Genomic DNA, 14,490 nt, shown 5'->3' with positions numbered 1-14,490 from the left:
CTAATGGTTTATCTATTTTGTTGATTTTCTCAAAGAACCAGCTCCTGGTTTGGTTGATTCTTTGTATATAGTTCTTTTTGTTTCTATTTGGTTGATTTCAGCCCTGAGTTTGATTATTTCCTGTCTTCAATTCCTCTTGGGTGAATTTGCTTCTTTTTGTTCTAGAACTTTCAGATGTGCTGTCAAATTGCTGGCGTATTATCTCTCCAGTTTCTTTTTGGAGTCACTTAGAGGTATGAATTTTCCTTTTAGGACTGCTTTCATTGTGTCCCATAAGTTGGGGTATGTTGTGGCTTCATTTTCATTAAACTCTAGAAAGTCTTTAATTTCTTTCTTTGCTTCTTCCTTGACCAAGTTATCATTGATTAAGAGTGTTGTTCAGCTTTCATGTGTATGTGGGCGTTCTATTGTTTATGTTGTTATTGAGCCTTAGTCCATGGTGGTCTGATAGGATACAAGGAATTATTTCAATCTTCTTGTAACTATTGAGGCCTGATTTGTGATCAATTATATGGTCAATTTTGGAGAAGGTACCTTTTATCCTTCTAGGATAAAAAGTTCTATAGATATCTGTTAAATTCTTTTGTTTCATGACTTCTGTTAGTCTCACCGTGTCTTTGTTTAGTTTCTGTTTCCATGATCTGTCCATTGTAGAGAGTGGGGTGTTGAAGTTTCCCACTATTATTATGTGAGGTACAATCTGTGCTTTGAGCTTTAGTAAAGTTTTCCTTGCATTTGGAATATAGAAGTTCAGAATTGAGAGTTCATCTTGATGAGTATGAAGTGTCCCTCCTTATCTTTTTTTTTAGGTTGAAAGTCAATTTTATTTGATATTAGAATAGCTACTCTAAAAACCAGTTCCTCCCAGTTCCTTCCTTCCATCTCCCTTTTAAGACTATTTAATTGGGCTGGCGAGATGGCTCAGCGGGTAAGAACTCTGACTGCTCTTCCAAAGGTCCTGAGTTCAAATCCCAGCAACAACATGGTGACTCACAATCACCCATAATGAGAATCGAGGCCTTCTTCTGGTGTGTCTGAAGACAGCTACGGTCAATTTTGTTGGAGCGAGTGGGCCTGGAGCGAGTGGGGCCGGCAGAGGTCCTGAGTTCAATTTCCAGCAACCACACACTTGATAGCTCACATCCATCTGTACAGCGGCAGTGTACTCATACACATAAAAAGTAAATAAAATAAATCTTTAAAAAAAAGACTATTTAATCCACCTTCTTATTGTGATTCAAGCTTCCTTACTTGAGACAGAGAACATAGTTGAGCAAGTACCCTTGTAAGATGTTGGAGAATCTTCTAGGTATATTCCTAGGAATGGCATATCAGGGTCTTCAATTAGAAATATTTCCAATTTTCTGAGGAACTGGCAGATTGATTTCCAGATTGTTTGTCCTTGTTTGCAATCCTACTAGGACCAGTGGAGTGTTCCTCTTTCTCCACATCCTCACCACCATGTGCTGCCACCTGAGTTTTTGATCTTAGCCTTTCTGACTGCCATGAGATGGAATCTCAGGGTCATTTTAATTTGCATTCCCTGATGACCAAGGACTTTGAACATTTCTTTAAGTGCTTCTTGGTCATTCGAGATTCCTTTGTTGAGAATTCTGTGTTTAGTTCTATACCCATTTTTAATTGGGCCCTTTACTGAGATAATGTCTATCTTTTATGACTGAGGTGTTTCTTGTATACAGCAAAATGATGGATCCTGTTTTCATATGTGTTCTTATTTCCTATGTTTTCTTGGATGTAGTTATCCTTCTTGAGTTGGAGTTTTCCTTGCAGTATTTTCTGTAGGGCTGCATTTGAGGATATTGTTAGAGTTTGGATTTGTTTTAAAATATCTTCTTCTGTGATGATTGAGAGTTTTGCTGAGTATAGTAGTATAGGATGATACCTGTGAGTTTTTTGGATATCTTTTCAGGATCTTCTAGCTTTTAGAGTCTCTGTTGAGAAGTCTGATATAATTCTAATATGTCCACCTTCTATGTCACCTGACATTTTCCTTTTATGCTTTTTGTTTCGGGAATATTTAAAAAATGAATCCACCTGCAAACTCCCTTTCCTTCTGGGCCATGTCCTGGTGGGCTCTTGTTATTTTCTCCCAGCTATTTGCAACATCTCGTTCACATGCAACACCGTACACACCCCCACAATCATTCATCTAGCTAGTGCCTAGGAGGTAGGTAAAGAATGACTTTTAGGCCTTTAATCTTCAATCAGGTTTATATAATAATAAGATCACAATTTACAAGATGCCAATACAATAATTTCAGAACCAAATAATAAAGACTATTCTAATCCAATTAATCCAATTTGTAAAAATCTTTGCTTGGTTGTATAACCACGTGGGATTTGACTCCTCATCATCCTCTGACTCCATGGTGAACATCCTTTTCTTGGTCCTGACCTTTCTCCTCCAACTCTAGCTCCACCTCTCTATTCCTGTCCAATCACAGGCCTGTCCCTGCCCTAATGTGATTAGACAGAGAAAATGCTGCAACAGCTTTTAATATTCTTTCTTTATTCTGTAGGTTTTGTGTTTTGATTATTATGTATGGGGAGGATTTTCTTTTCTAGTCCAGTCTAGTTAGTGTTCTATAAGTTTCTTGTATGTTTATAGGCATCTCTTTCAGTAGGTTAGGAAAGTTTTCTTTTATGATTTTGTTGAATATTTTCTCAGCCTTTGAGCTGGGACTCTTAAGCTTTTTCTATTCATATTATTCTTAGGTTAGGTCTTTTCATGGAATCTTAGATTTCTTGGATATTTTGTGTTAAAAATTTTTTAGTTTCAACATTTTCTTTGACTAGTATATCAATTTTCCTTCTCTTGTATCTTCTATGCCTGAGATTCTCTCTTCCATTTCCAGTGTTCCTGTTCTCTTCTCTGTGTTTGCTTGTACTTATTTAAGGGATTTATTCATTTCCTTTTTAAAGACCTCTATTAACTTTATAAGATTGGATTTAAGGTCATTTTCTTGACTTTTGGTTGTGTTAGGATATCCAGTGCTTGCTGTACTTGGGTAGCTGTATTTTGGAGGTGTCATATTGTCCTGGATTTTGTTGATTGTGTTCTTTCAAGCATCTTTAGCCATCTGGGTTGTTTTGGGCCCTGGATGTTCTTGTTTTAGTAGGTTTTGGGATGGGGTTGAACCTAGAGGTCCTGGTGTGGTAGGCTTCTTTCTGAAGGGGCTGTATGGTTCAGGACCTGCAGTTCTGTATGGTTCAGGTGCCTCAGGTTTGATGAAAATGGAGGAGAGGCAACACAAGAATAAGGTTCCCCTGGGATAGCAGGTTGCTCAGGGCATCTTGTCTTGGCTCCAGAGGGCTCACACGAATGATTTTTTTTAAATACTAAAAATTTTAGGACAATGAAGTAGGAATCTCTTTTAAAAGTTCATATATAAGCTATCCAGTGTATTTCTTTATTCCTGTGCAACAGATTTGCTTTGAAGTCTTTTTATTAACTCTTAACTTCACATCATACAATTCTTAGTGAAGTTGTTATAACTAGATTGAGGAGGCAAGGAAGGCATTCCAATGCAAGTCACAGAAGGGTCTTTCATTCCAATTATTATAAGCTCAAGCAGGGACTCTCACTGTCTCCAACTCAGTGGATCTGAAATGAGAACCACCAATGGAAGGGAGACAAAGCTTTTATAGGGCACACCACACATTCAGTAATTTTCCACATAAGTAGCCTTCTGATTGTTTAGTATTTCTTACTTGGTTTTCTTTCATGAACAGGAGGAGACAGTTACAAAAGGATCACAGAGGTCAGTCTCTGGAAGCAAGATTTATGACTGTTAAATCACTTATCAGTAAGGCCATTTAGCCCCCTGTACTGGCTAGTTTTGTGTGTCAGCTTGACACAGGCTGGAGTTATCACAGAAGGGAGCTTCAGTTGGAGAAGTGCCTCCATGAGATCCAGCCGTGGGGCATTTTCTCAATTAGTGATCAAGGGGGTAGGACCCCTTGTGGGTGGTGCCATCCCTGGACTGGAGGTCTTGGGTTCTCTAAGAGAGCAGGCTGAGCAAGCCAGGGGAAGCAAGCCAGTAAGAAACATCTCTCCATAGCCTCTGCACCAGCTCCTGCTTCCTGACCTGCTTGAGTTCCAGTCCTGACTTCCTTTGGTGATGAACAGCAATATGGAAGTAAGCCAAATAAACCCTTTCTTCCCCAACTTGCTTCTTGGTCATGATGTTTGTACAGGAATAGAAACCCTGACTAAGACACTCCCTTACAAAGAATTGGTTCCTCTTGGAACCAATTGGTTATTGCTATAGGAGATGGCCCTGGTGTCCTGTGCAGGCCATGTCTTTGGTTCTTTTTCTGGGTATACAGAGCAGGGTATGTGATGTTGGTATGTAGAGAGGCCTTCATTGTAGAACTATGTGAAAAGCTGGAATATGCAAGTAGTCTGCATTCAAAATGGTGTAGTTCTAAGTCTCACAAAGCTACCTTCACATGAAGATCAGTCATTGGCTGATCAGGAAATAATTGGGAGCAATGTTTATTTAAGGATTATAACCATATGTAAAGGCACAGAAATCATCATTGAGAATGCAAGGACAGTCTTTACATAATGCACAATAACATTATGTCTACACTAGGAGACACAGCCTCACAACCAATTATCTGATCCTAAGGCTCTTTGAGTCTTTCTATTTCTCTGTGAAAATATTTCCTGATCTTGTAGCTGCAGGAGTCTTTGTAGATCTAACCATTACTACTGGTCTCTACAACTCTATATTTTGATTGTAATTTTCTGTTATAGTTTTCATTTGCTGCAGAGATTTTTTTTCTTATGAGATTTAGGCTATATTTTTCTAATTGTATAAGGAAAAATTATTAAGTGTAGTTATGGGTTATAATTGTTTGTTAAAATAGTGATTATCTTCAAGATTCTTCAAGATTCATGATTTCACTAGGTCTAGGTAGTTGGCTAGGATTTCAGAACAAGACATGGTTTCTGTTTTGTTGTTGGGGTTGTAACTCAATTAGAGATTTATTGGTTACTGCCAAAGTGTGCATGACTATAACCACAGGGTAATTTTGCCACACTGTTTATCATTGTGATAGGTAGCTTATAGATTTAATGGTTATTTTTCTCCTTTGGAAGTTTGCATGTGTGCCTTCTGGTTGTAAAGTTCCTGAAGAAAAGGCATTCAGGAAAAAAAAGCTGGGCAGTGATGGCTAATGCTTTTCATCCCAGCACTTGGGAGGCAGAGGCAGGCAGATTTCTGAGTTTGAGGCCAGCCTGGTCTACAGAGTGAGTTCCAGGACAGCCAGGGCTATACAGAGAAACCGTGTCTTGAAAAATACAAACAAAAAAAAAAGAAAAAGAAAAGGCATTCATGTGCTGTCAACTCCACACTTCAGGGTGATGCAATCAAAGAATATAAAGATAGATAATGCCAAATTGCATTAAAAGCCTTCTTGATGGCATATTGCTTACCCCGAGAGGGCAACTTGCTCCTAAGCCGAGGGCAGTTCTGACCTAGAGCGTTCCGGATGATACCTGTGATATTGGAGCACCCAGAGGCACAGAGGGACTGCAACTTATGACACCCTCTCCATATGGTGATGAGACCTTCATCTGTGATTTGTAAGCAAGTTTGCAAGTTTAAAGTCACCAACTCAGAGCAATGTGTACCTATGTACTTGAGAGCTTCATTTTCTAGCTAAGTGCAGCCTTTTAAGAATAAGGCCTTGAGAACCCCTACAGCCTCTCACTAGTGCTTGAATGCCATCCTTGGTTACTTGGTCACACCAGGAAATGTTCTACTGCTCCAACCGTGGACAGCGCTCACTCAGAGCTTTGAGAGACATGTTATTTATTTATTTATTTATTTATTTATTTGTTGTTGTTGTTTTTTGTTTTTTGTTTTGATTTTCAAGAGAAGGTTTGTCTGTGTAGCCCTGGCTGTCCTGGAACTCACTCTGTAGACCAGGCTGGCCTCAGACTCAGAAATCCACCTGCCTTTGCCTCCCAAGTGCTGGGATTAAGGACATGCACCACCACTGCCCAGCATGTTTGTTATTGATGTACAGGAAGCCAAGTCGAGCTGCCTGAGTTTGGAGCAGAACTTGCTAAGGCTAGTACAGGTAGCATCTGTAGTCTTTGTATATTCGTTGAGACTTAGTACTTCAATATTCCTACAGTTTTGTGCAAACGTCCTTAATGCATTGTCTCCTACTCTGAGAAACCTATGAAGACTTAACTTTTATAAAAAGCCTCTACATCATTTTGAAATGTGTTCCACTACCTGGTCCTCAATGTCCCTCTGGAAATGAAACAGGTCTATTTGTTGCTGCCATCCAGAGCTAGGACATTCCAGGCCCTGGAGACCTAAACGCAGCAACACAAGGTAACAATGTCCAGGAAAGAAAATATCCTTAGCAGGATTTCTTTGGGAAGTTTTTTATTGATTACAGCATCGTCACTGAGAACATCTTATTTGTTCTGTGAGTTGCTGTTGGAGCTCCTATCCTAATCTCTCCAGCTCTGAGTGTCTGTGGTCAATCTTTAAAGAGACTCTTTTCCTGTTTTCCTGATCAGATTACTTGTATCCTGCTATTACTCTTTTTATTGTGATTCAGCTCTCCATCCTGGCAATGGCCCCTTTTACTTTCCTATTCTCTGCAGTTACTTTAAGATATGTATTCACATCTGAACATTTGGAGCTATCATTCTGGTAATGTTTGAAATTACTATTTAAAAAGGATGGCTAAAGATTTTCAGTATTACCATAGGGTGGTTCCTGAAGTACCTGTTAGGATTATAGCCAATAAGGCAGGCAAAAGATGGATGTAGGAAGATAGGAGAGTATCATTGTAGATAAACTGATAACTTTTGAGAGTCACGGAAAATAACTCATGAAGGGGTGATTCCCTAACGTTAGACTTGCTTGAATGTTATTTTCACAGTCGCGTTTGAAAATATTTCTGTATATTTAAGGTTTCTGTGTATTTATTAGAAAAATTTTTGTGGGGACTGAGATGGATGATAGTGACAACTTATTTTGAAATACATGCTACATATAAGTTCATAGTTAAAAAAAAATTGTTGAGGCTGGAGCGATGGCTCAGTGTTTAAGAATATTAGCTGATTTTCTTGAGGACCTGTTCTTGTGCCTACATGGCAACTCATACCTCCATTCCCATGGAATCTAGTGCCATTTTCTGAACTCTGAGGGTCCCCAAGCAAATACAGGCAGGTAGAATATAAAGTAAAAATACAGATAAAAATTAAAACAAAAAATAAAGGTTACATGATTATAGGTTTCTGTGAATATCAAGTTTACAAGTTTTTATACTTATATAGCAAAAGAACTATAACTAAAACTTTTTCTTTTTAGCCAGGTGGTGGTGGCGCACGCTTTTAATCCCAGCACTTGGGAGGCAGAGGCAGGAGGATTTCTGAGTTCTAGGCCACCCTGGTCTACAGAGTGAGGTCCAGGACAGCCAGGGCTACACAGAGAAACCCTGTCTCGAAAAAAAAAAAAAAAAAACCCTTTTTCTTTTTAAATACAGTTGGGGGCAATATCAGATAGGACTATTACTGCAAATCATAGTAAATACTTATTTTGGTGTCTTAGTTACTTGTCTCAGATACAGATGACATCAACATCCTTTGTATGAACAATGTATTTTTAATCATTGAGGCATCTTCCTGTCCCTACTTGTCATGGTCAGTGCAGCCGTGGATATCTTAGGAGAGTAATGTTAGGCAGATATAAGATTCTGGGTTTAATTCAAGAATGAACAGTTTTCATTTTTCCCATTTTTTTTTAACGTGTTGCTTAGTTCATTATTGGAGATAACATTGTAGACAGGCTTAGTTAGGCAGGCAGAATCTTTCTCTCTTCATATAAATTCTTTCTTTTTGTAGTTTCTTGTTCTTTTTGTTTTCACAGTACTTATGTTTATAGTTAGGAAATGAGAAGTTTGTTTTAGTATCTTTTTGTGGAAACATGAAGCACAGCTTGACTAATTATTTTTCTTTTTCAGCATTGTCATCTTACCAGAGATACTACAGTTTACAGACTGACTACTGGAAGGTCAGTGCACATTTCAGTACTAATTTTGCTTTGTGTGTTGATTGTTTATAATACTTAATAGTCTGTTTTAATGAATGATTACTAATACCAAGGAATGTGGAAATGGGAAAAGGGAAGTGCTCATCTTTAGTTAGATTTATCCACACAGATGTACAAAAGCCTGTGTTGGAGGATGAAAAGTATCTTAGTTTCTTGTCTGCTTTTTTTCTTTTAAGTTATCTTATTTTTTAATTATGTGTATGTTTTGTACATGTGAATGCAGGTGCTCAAACCATCAGACTTTAGTGCTAGCAATATAGTTCAGATATGATTAGAGCTCTGCAAGTGCAATAAGTGCTAACTACTTTCTTTCTAGCTTGGCAGTTACTTAGCTTTCATGGTTATAATAAAATACTTGACAAAAGCAGCTTAATAGGGATTTTGACTAAAAGGATGTCTTTGGAGTTACTGTGAGTAACCAGGTTTAATTAATCAAGGAAAGAGAGATCTGACTATCAAGGTATCTTTGGAGATATCCTGAATAATTAGGTTTCAATAATCAAGACTACAGTTTTACCAAGGGTTAGGTAATTACCAAGGGTCATTGATTATTGATACCTCTCATTTTCTTTTCTTTTCTTTTCATTTTTTTTTTCCCTTTGGTTTTTTGAGACAGAGATTTTCTGTGTAGCCCTGTCTGTCCTGGAACACACTCTGTAGATCAGGCTGGCCTCGAACTCAGAAATCCGCCTACCTCTGCATCCCAAGTGCCCGGATTAAAGGAATGCGTGGGCCGCCGCTGCTGCCAGCAGCACCACCACCACCGGGCTGATATCTCTCATTTTCATTCCAGCTTATCTCTGTGATTTAATATAATAATACCTTCAGTTTTAGGATATAATCTGTCATTGTGAGAAGTCATTGCACTTGGATACCTTAGGTTCTTGCTATGTTACCCCAGGTCAGAAAACAGAGAACTATGGATACTCAATATCATCTTTTAAATTTAGTTTAGTATTCTAGCCATGTTCCTAACAGTTTTCTTTCTACTTCAGTTAACCAAATGTAGACACTTATTGTGATGCTTCCTTTGAGTTGGTAGTGTCCTTTCCTATTTCTTCTGATAACTTTGGATTTGAATTGTTAGATTTGAATATCGGACTAATGGCTACACCATTTTCTTTTGAAGGTCCATTTGCTTGGAATAACTTTCTTATCTTTTTACCCTGAGGTGATGTCTATATGTGATAATGAAATATGTTTCTTGGATGCAGCAGAAAAATGGAACCTGTTCATTAGTCTGTATATTTTAAGAGGAGTTGAGACCATTACATTTTAGTTATGAAGGAGCACTGTTTATTGATTCATGCTATTTTATTATTGTGGTGTCCCCCCTGTTACTCTTGATTTGCTGATTTGGGGTTATTTATTTATGTTTTCTTGGGTGTGGTAATTAACTTCTAGTTTTCCTTCTAATGTGGTCTCTACAGCTTGACTTGTAGATACTGTTTCTAGGTGTCAGGGACTGAAACAAAAGAATTAGGGTGGGTTATTCAGGAAGTAAGAGAGGGTTCACAGGAAAGAACATAGGAGGAATGCAGGCTTCACACCAAGGTATGACTATAGGTAGAGAGTGAGTGCAAAGGCCCTGAAAATAGTCTATTTTAGGACTCTGGGTAAGGCTGGATAGATTGTATTGGAAGTGGAATGAACAATCCCTACCTGTGTCCCAGCCTGGTTTCTTCATTTGGGGTCTTAGTTAGAGTACTTTTAAGTATCACAAGCTGAATCAATGATGACAGAATGCGAATGAGTTAGAATGATTTGACACAACCACCAGGGGTGGAGCAGTGTTGACCAACTTGTAACTAAAATTAATAAGCTTTTCCCCCTCAAAGACACAGAGCCTGACCTAGTCACTAGTAGGGTTCTTTTTTTTTTTTAATTCATTTATTTATTTTATGTATATGGATAATGAAGTATATGGGAATTAAATTTAGGACCCTGTTTCCTTTGGTTGGCCCCTGCTGTCTCTGGCCCAAAGATTTATTTATTATTATAAATAAGTACACTGTAGCTGTTTTTAGATATTCCATAAGAGCGAGAATCAGATTGCACTATGGATGGTTGTGAACTACCATGTGGTTGCTGAGATTTGAACTCAGGCCCTGAGTTCTTAACTGCTAAGCCATCTCTGCAGCCCCACTGGTAGGGTTCTAAGTAGGCACTAACACTCCCTCCTTCTGTCCTTCCTTCCCTCTGCCCCTCCTTTTCTCTCTCTCTCTTTCTCTTCTTTCTTTGTTTATTTTGTTTTGTGAAACAGGGTTTCTGTGTGTAATCTTGGCTACCCTGGAACTCACTCTATAGACCAGGCTGGTCTTTAACACAGAGATCCACCTGCTTCCTAAGTGTTGGAATTAAAGACATTCTCTACCACTTCCCAGTTTACAGTTATGTATTGTTGTTTGTTTGTTTGTTTTGTTTTGTTTTTTTGAGACAGGGTTTCTCTGTGTAGCCCTGGCTGTCCTGGAACTCACTCTGTAGACCAGGCTGGCCTTGAACTCAGAAATCCACCTGCCTCTGCCTTCCAAGTGCTGGGATTAAAGGCCTGTGCCACCACTGCCTGGCCAGTTATGTATTCTTAACTCTAGTCATCTCTCAAACTCTAGAGGTAAAGTATATTGTTTTAGATGTTCATTATTATCCCTCTAAACTTTATATTTTAGAACATTAGATATTCATTTGATGTAAAAGTTTTAATGTTTTACCTAATAAAGTCAAAGGACTATTTTAAGAAATTAAGGTATGGTTTAAATAGCTGGGTGTCATTGTACATGTGTTTCATTCCAGCATTTGGGAAGCAGAAGACAGTGGATTTCTGAGTCTAAGGCCACCATATCCAGCAAAAGCAAAGTTTTTTGGTTGACTATTACAGATTTCTCTGAGTCAAGAATATTACAATGACTGTAAACCATTGTCTTAGAGGAGTATTTTTTTCTTCAGGTATTCCTTTCATCTATTTTTGCTCATGAACATGGAAATAATTTGAATAGGACACATGCCATCATGCATTTGCATAAAAGCTGTTATAAGATCCATATATACTATATATGTTGGTTGTTTTGGGTAAGAGTGATGCAATAATTTTTTTGTGTGTGTGTAATAGAGAAAGAGAAGTTCACTGCAGGTTGGGGAAAGGGGAACCAAACTGCCTATGAGAAACTCAGAAAATAATCATTGTGTTTTCTTTTATCTTATGGATCATGACTTTCAAATCAAGTTACATTAATATATTCACTGTATTTTCATTTTGCTTTCTGATTATGACTGACAGCAACTAGTATTAGTTATTTACAGTAGCAAAGTTTTGTTTTTCTTTTCTCACTACTGATAAATTAATGCAATATAATTTTTTTTAGGAAAAGTATTAATCAAATTATATCTGAGGATATAATGTGTGTGAGGATTCAAGTTAGGTTCAAACAATGACTTTAAGCAGCACATGGTTAATTTCAATTAATTGGATACAAATATATCATTAGTAATATTGGGGTCTAGGAGTCACCTTACAGACCATTGATCTCAATCAGACAGTGATAGTTTATTTAATGCCACACCCCAGGACTGATCGATCCATCATGGTCACAGTCCAGACTCAGGAGCTGATAATGATGATCAGTCAAGATCCTACAGGGCTTTTAAGCCTAAAACCCACAACCATTTGTACTAAGTTACTTTATTAATCAGGATTTAGAGATAGGGATTTCCTTAGGAACATGTGTTTGTTGTACATTTATCCTGCTCTCACTGGTTGGGATATTCAGATATGGCAGGAGACTTTCTTGCCTATCATTCATGTCTTAACTTGCCAACCAGTATGGGTCTTGCCTTGCCTAACGTTCATGTCTTAAGTTGTTAACCAGGATGCTGGTTAACCAAGTAAACTCCTCTTTCTTTCAAGTAGGATGTAAGTTCCCAGGGGGTTAAACTTTACTTAACCCCCTACTCAATGGGAGCCTTACTCCAAATAGTTTCTTATATTGGTGCAGGTGTCTCTATTATGTTGAGCTTCATCCCAGGGGTAGCTTATAAAAAAAAAAAAAAAAAAAAAAAAAAAAAAAAAAACATAAAAGCTCCCACACAGGTTCAGGAAGTACTGCTGGATGGTTGGTTCAGGTCCAAGCTTATTGTGGCTAACTACACAAAGGATTTCTACTAACTTCTATAATGATTGGTGTCCAAGGTTACAGAATATAACAGAATATGTAATCATCTTGGGCATGATAAAGTTTCATAGTAACTATGGAAACAAAAAAGGTTTTGCTTTTGATTATGACTGTGCCCTGATACTTTTCCTCTTGAAGGAAGAATGTATTTTAGTGGAGCCCACAGCTAAGAGACTTTGAATTTTAAAAGATATTGGACATTTTAAATTGATTGAACTTTTAATATGTAAAGACTGTGGGACTTTAGATCTTGAGGATGAATAAGAAAGTAAGGGTTGAGGCTTAATAGTGATGTGTTTATGTGTCAAGTTGACAAGGTTTCAATTGTACTGGCTGGTTTTGTGTATCAACTTGACACAGGCTGGAGTTATCACAGAAGGGAACTTCAGTTGGGGAAGTGCCTCCAGGAGATCCAGCTGTGGGGCATTTTCTCAATTAGTGATCAAGGGGGTAGGGCCCCTTGTGGGTGGTGCCATCCCTGGGCTGGAAGTCTTGGGTTCTATAAGAGAGCAGGATGAGCAAGCCAGGGGAAGCAAGCCAGTAAGAAACATCCCTCCATGGCCTCTGCATCAGCTCCTGCTTCCTGACCTGCTTGAGTTCCAGTCCTGACTTCCTCTGGTGATGAACAGCCATGTGGAAGTAAGCTAAATAAACCCTTTCCTCCCCAACTTGCTTTCTGGTCATGATATTTGTGCAGGAATAGAAACCCTGACTAAGACACCATTTTTAAGAAATACATTCAGATCCTGTGGTTCATGTGTAGTCTCTGACATCATTTCTTCGCCTATGCCTTGTCGACCTGACTAGGACCCCGTTTCTCTGGCGGGTTGAGGGAGACTCAGATCGGCTGGCCTGCGGCAATACTCCTTCCTGTCTGCAGGCACAGCATAGCATCAGTAACAGTTTCAGGAACTGGTGCCCACCCATGGGATGGATCCTAAGTTGGATCCATTCTTTCAGTCTCTACTCTATTTTTGTCTTGCATTTTTTTAAAGACAGAACAATTTGGGGCCGAAAGTTTTGTTAAGTAGGTTGGTGTCTCTATCCCTCCACCAGAGGTCCGGTCTGCTACTGGTTCCATATCCCTACTATTGTTGGGCATTTTGCCAAAGGTCACCCAGAGAAAGTCCTGAGAGCCTCCCCCATTCCAGGTCACTGGGACTTCCTAGAGGTTCAGCCCACCAGCAGCAGCATATTTCCATTCATTCTCCTGACCCTCTGTGGCCTCTTTCCTGTCTCCCATCATACCTGATCTTGCCTTTTCTCTCTCCCTCCCCTCTTCTACCCAGTTTCCTTTCACTTCCCATGATTATTTTCTTCCCCCTTATAAGTGGGATTTAAGCATCCTCACTTAGGCTTTCCATCTTGCTTAACTTCTTAGAGTCTGTCATTTGTAGCATAGGTATCTTGTACTTTATGGCTAGTATCCACTTATCAATGAGTACATACCATGCATGTCCTTTTGGGTCTGGGTTACCTCACTCAGGGTGATATTTTCTCAGTCCACCCATTTGCCTGCCAAATCAATGATGTCCTTTTTTTTAAATAGCTGAGTAGTATTTGGTTGTGCAAATGAATCACATTTTTGTAATTTATAGTTCATTTGAGGGACATCTGGGTTGCTACTAGTTTCTGACTGTAATGAATTAGGCTGCTGTTAACATAGTGGAGCTTCCTTGTGGTATGGTATATGCCAGGAGCGATAGATATAGCTGGCTCTTCAGGTAGAAGTATTTCCAATTTTTTAAAGAATCCCAGATTGATTTCCAAGTCAATGCTTGTATCACTTTGCAATCCCATCAGCAATGGAGGAGTGTTACTCTTTTTCCACATCCTTGCCAGCATCTGCTGTCACCTGAGGCTTTTAATTTTTTCTTGGTTTTGTTTGTTTGTTTATTTGTGTTAAATTCTTATTTTATATCTTGCCATTTGTGTTGAGAGAACAAGTTTAGGGGAGTGTTTTGAAGATAAAATTCACATTGTCAGGCTTGATGTCTTTACTAAAACTGTTGACCGAGAAGCAAACAGCAAAAAGAAATGTTTTTTTTATTAGATATTTTCTTTATTTACATGTAAATTTCTCCATTCCCAGTTTCCCCTCTAAAAAACAAAGAAACAAACAAAAACAACAAAAATAAACCCCTGTTCCCTCCCCACTCCCCATGCCTGCCACCCCACCCTCTCCCACTTATTGGCCCTGGCATTCCCCTACACTG

The 14,490-nt window shown here is 38.6% G+C and overlaps 1 protein-coding gene and 1 pseudogene across 6 annotated transcripts in view; one reads left to right on the top strand and one right to left on the bottom strand.

Annotated features, from left to right (window-relative positions):
- The window catches only part of LOC116096502 (histone demethylase UTY), a 126,041-nt gene that overhangs the window by 15,833 nt on the left and 95,718 nt on the right, over positions 1-14,490 (top strand). For all 6 annotated transcript variants that reach the window (XM_031378400.1, XM_031378371.1, XM_031378380.1 and 3 more), the window contains exon 4: positions 8,020-8,069. In XM_031378400.1, coding sequence (XP_031234260.1) covers positions 8,020-8,069 — 50 coding nt within the window. The remainder of the gene's footprint in view (positions 1-8,019; positions 8,070-14,490) is intronic.
- Positions 5,385-6,700, bottom strand: LOC116096538 (annotated as a pseudogene).

This window comes from Mastomys coucha, chromosome Y, assembly GCF_008632895.1.
Source record: "Mastomys coucha isolate ucsf_1 chromosome Y, UCSF_Mcou_1, whole genome shotgun sequence".
Taxonomy (NCBI): Eukaryota; Metazoa; Chordata; class Mammalia; order Rodentia; family Muridae; genus Mastomys; species Mastomys coucha.
The sequence above is the reverse complement of the archived record's forward strand: the minus strand, read 5'-3'. Positions and strand labels throughout refer to the sequence as shown.